Source organism: Drosophila nasuta, chromosome 2R, assembly GCF_023558535.2.
Source record: "Drosophila nasuta strain 15112-1781.00 chromosome 2R, ASM2355853v1, whole genome shotgun sequence".
NCBI classification, from domain to species: domain Eukaryota; kingdom Metazoa; phylum Arthropoda; class Insecta; order Diptera; family Drosophilidae; genus Drosophila; species Drosophila nasuta.
In genome coordinates this window covers 4,728,019-4,732,100 of record NC_083456.1, presented here as the reverse complement: position 1 = coordinate 4,732,100, position 4,082 = coordinate 4,728,019, and the positions used below count along the sequence as shown (strand labels likewise).

At 35.8% G+C, this 4,082-nt stretch overlaps 1 protein-coding gene across 1 annotated transcript; it reads right to left on the bottom strand.

The window, feature by feature from the left end:
• Positions 1-978: 978 nt before the first annotated feature.
• On the bottom strand, positions 979-3,255 carry LOC132784874 (uncharacterized). The gene is made up of 3 exons (XM_060790764.1): positions 2,292-3,255; positions 1,350-1,529; positions 979-1,269 (listed from the first exon to the last, which is right to left on the bottom strand). The coding sequence occupies exons 1-3, from the start codon at positions 2,317-2,319 to the stop codon at positions 1,235-1,237; spliced, it is 243 nt and encodes an 80-aa protein (XP_060646747.1). The 5' UTR covers positions 2,320-3,255; the 3' UTR covers positions 979-1,234.
• Between the last annotated feature and the right edge of the window lie 827 nt (positions 3,256-4,082).

Sequence of the window (4,082 nt, the reverse complement as noted above, 5' to 3'; positions counted from 1 at the left end):
TTGTTGTACTGGCCGCCCAGCGTCAGCCGCCAGATGAATGAACCAAGAAATTGCCAAACAACTTTGCATTGTCGGTGAAAGATGTGAAAAGTTTGAGCACAGCATGGACCATAGACGCGACGGACACTAATACAGACGCACACGGCCGAAGCTTTTACTACGCGCTGAGCTTTTTAAGGGGGTGTCATTTGTCAACCCCTACGATATATAGAGCTTTTCTCCTGACGTATTTTCAATAGTCAAAGTGCTGTGTCAGTTTGCTAAAGTTTTATAAAAAGATAAATCATTAATTTTCGATAATTTATTGTAAATTTTAAGATTATACGGTTTTTCTTTCTAAAGCATCAGGCATCCGAAATCAAAACTCATTTACAGAGTTTAAGATACTACAATAGTTTGATTTGAAATATGATAATTTTAAAAATTATCTGACTGGTTTATTTTGTAATCTTGCAAAATGGGTAGAACTTTTAATGTCACTAAGTTATTGAACGTCTCACACAGCCGTTTAAAGTCCTTCATACTCATTTCTTATACGGACTACTTGATAGTTGCGACTTTGGATTCAAATAGTAAGCTCTGACGTCGGTTCCATTCATTTTTTTCAACACGTGATACGTAGCAATACCCTCTTTTAATATGGGCATGTGTGCGTATAAGAATTATCAGTAAATGATTTGCTAAACAAGGCAGATGATTTAATTCAATTTTAAGCACTATAGTTTCTAACAGTCGACAATGAGCCAATAGATAAGAGCTGCTGGCTCGAGCTTATTTGCTGGGTTAAGAAATGAAGTCATCATCTATTATAGACGATGTGCGGGGTTGTAAGCAAGTCCCCAGTCTGATTTAAATTCTATATATGTCCATACATATGGCATGTACGAGTTTGTACATATAAACTACTATCTACGCGAAACTTTTGAATATATTAGTGTACGTTTTTGTATATTATTTTTTTATTAAATATTTAAAATTAATAATTACAAAATATATGTATGTATAGTATACTCGTATTATGTTTATGCATTATGCATTGCGTTGGGGCTGATGCTGTGAAGGAGGTGGTGCTGGAAGGGGGCGTGTATTGTATTCTGCTGAAGCACAACTTAAAAATATCACACACAAATACCACGCAAGAAAAGTAACCAACAACTTAAAGAGACATCGTCTGTACTTAAGTTCTCCATCTGATTCTGATACTGCGCACTGTCAAAGGGTTAAGTTTTAGCATCTATGGACACTCCTTGTCACTGATCTTTTGGAAATCTATACAAATTCAATGTGATTAGTATATATTTGTATACATACATTGATAGTTATTGTAATTTCTCCAATCGATTACTTACTTGCATTCTGTAGACAATTATCTGTTTTCATTACGCATACATTGCGATAGGTTTTGGTTGTGCCTTTGTCGTCAGCTGCGCACAAATATTGATTCTCCTGCATATCACAATCCATGGCACACTTCACATTGGGATCGGGCAAGCTGAGGCACTGCACCAGAGTCAGAGCGTAAAGCGTTACTGTAAATAAATACAATCACATAGTCAAAATTCCCAGTTTTTTATTAAAAACATAAAGCTCAATTCTAATTTCAAATCAGTGCTTGGTAACCTGTTCTGAATTCATGTCATCAATATTACTATATGAAAAATACTATGGACATTATAATCAACGTCAACACCCTCAATCTGTATAGTCCATCAGTCAATCGTACGCCCATCGTTCCGACGACGCCAGCATGTCTGGCTGGTCATTGGCCGGCCGGAAAGCTCTAAAATGGGTCTGATGGTTCAGTCAAAGTGGATCTTTGTTAATACTATTTGCAGTATTTTAATGAAGTTAAAGAATTATTAATCCTGATGTATACCGTTAAATGTCTAAGTTCAAATGAAATATTTAAATTTATTTTCAAAAATTATTATTGCTATCCAAGACACGAATTAAGAGTCTATCATAAATCAATCATAAAAAAATTCTGTTTAAATTTTCACCAAATATTTGAAAATATATATTCAAATTTCATTTCCTGGAATCCCACTTCTATCTAAGCAATTTAAGCACACAAAACACAAATTCTAAGAATTTACATTTACTCTAATTTATAAGAGGGAAATTAATTTAACAACGCATTTCAGCAGAAATTTTTAATTATTTTTGTAGAAAAACATTATACTATACGCTAAATGTTTTTCAAATTTGCTCGCTAAAAAAAACTAATTTATTGACGGTATGGTATTTAATTGGAAACTAAAATACCCAAAAAACTAGAAAACAATACGTACATGCGAGGAATACTGCAAACAGCTTCATTTTGTTGCGATGAATATAGTAATAAGTTGACTTTGTCTATAAAGATGAGTTCGCTGTGATCTATCACAGCAAAAACTCGGTCGCACAATAATTAATCAATTAATGCGTTGTGTGAACTTTGCGGGTCATATGCAAATGATGTTAGAAGTTGTTTGTTTTTCTCGTTGATCGAATATTACACGATTTCTTTATATACACATTTGATTAAACACTTTCGAATATATATACTCCTCTGTGTATATTCAATTGAGGCTTGTCATTCAACTTCAGACACGTGTGTAGTGTTATGTGTGTACAAGTATTTAATTAGTACTTGTATGTATAAGTTATTATTTTATTTTGTATATTTCAAATAGATTATTTAATACGCGGAAGATTCACTTGTGTGTGTTTTATTTAATATTTCTTTCGGAATTTTTGATTCGATTTTCTCTCTCTCGGCGATTCCGCACCAGCACGCGTCTAAATGCGAACTGAAACTAAAACGCCGCGCAAAGATATCCTCCAGCCAGCGGGAGAGTGAGCTGACTCTGACTCTGACTCTTGCGACGAGGCTGACTAACTGAATGACTGGCTGGGATGCTGCTGCTGTTGATGCTGCTGCTGCTGGTCGCTTGGTCGCTCGCTTACTGATTGCTGTCTGCCGGCCGCTGTTAGATACAGATAACTCAATACATGTGTGCACATGTGTGCATGTGTATGCTGCTGAGCACTGGGAACTGGGAACTGGGAACTGAGCAATGGGCACTGGGAATTGGGAACTGGGCACTGGTCACTGGCACTAGTCGCTGTTTGAATTTTCAGTTTCGAGTTTCGGATACCAATAATCAATCAAAATCACTGACTGACTTTTCGACAGACTCACTGACTGACTGACTGACTGACAAAATGTGCTATCGTGGCTTTGGTTTTTGGCTGCTTCTCTGTGTAGCGCACACGAATGATGTTCGACCACACAGTGTCTGTTAGTTTTATAGAATTTTTTCATGCTAAAATGATTTACGCTCGTGTCGTCGTCTTCAGTTTTCTTTTCGTTGCTTTGTACATTTTGCCTTTTGTTTTATTTTATTTATTATTTTGTATATATGCCTGTGTTGGCATCTCTGTATGAGAGTATGTTTTTTCTCTTTTTTTCGAATGTAGTGAGTGCTGTTAGTTGGTTGGATGCTCGCCCGGTCGCCCGGTCGGTTGGATCGTATCGGATCGATCGTTTGATCGCTTGATCGATAGCTCTGTAGGCGGGTCACGCGTCACGTTGTCCAGCTCTTTGCTGTTTTTTTGTTGTTTTTGTTTCTGTTGTTGTATTACGTTTGAATTATTTATGTGTGTTTTATGCAGTCAGTCGTCACATCTGAAATTTTCGAAAATTTTCTTGTTATCGTCTTTGTGTTTTATTTATTTTTTGTTTGCCATAATGATGCTGCCGCTATCGTTAATTGGTTCACGTTCACGTTTCGCTTAAGACTGTCCAATGCGGCTGCTACTCAGCATTTTTGAAATTTCATCAGAAAATAAATGTTTTATATATTTTTTTTAAATAATGTTTTATTTTCATTAACGACGATGGCCACAAGTTCAGTCCACTCCATCATAAGCGTCGTCTATGAATTTCCTTTGATGATCAAATATTTTGACAATTTTATATTATTCATATGATCATACATACACACTTAATCGTACTTCAATGTGTCGCTGTGTATTTATGTGTATGTTATTATTTATGGAAGCACTACGCATTTGATTTGGTGATTTAGATTTCCCCC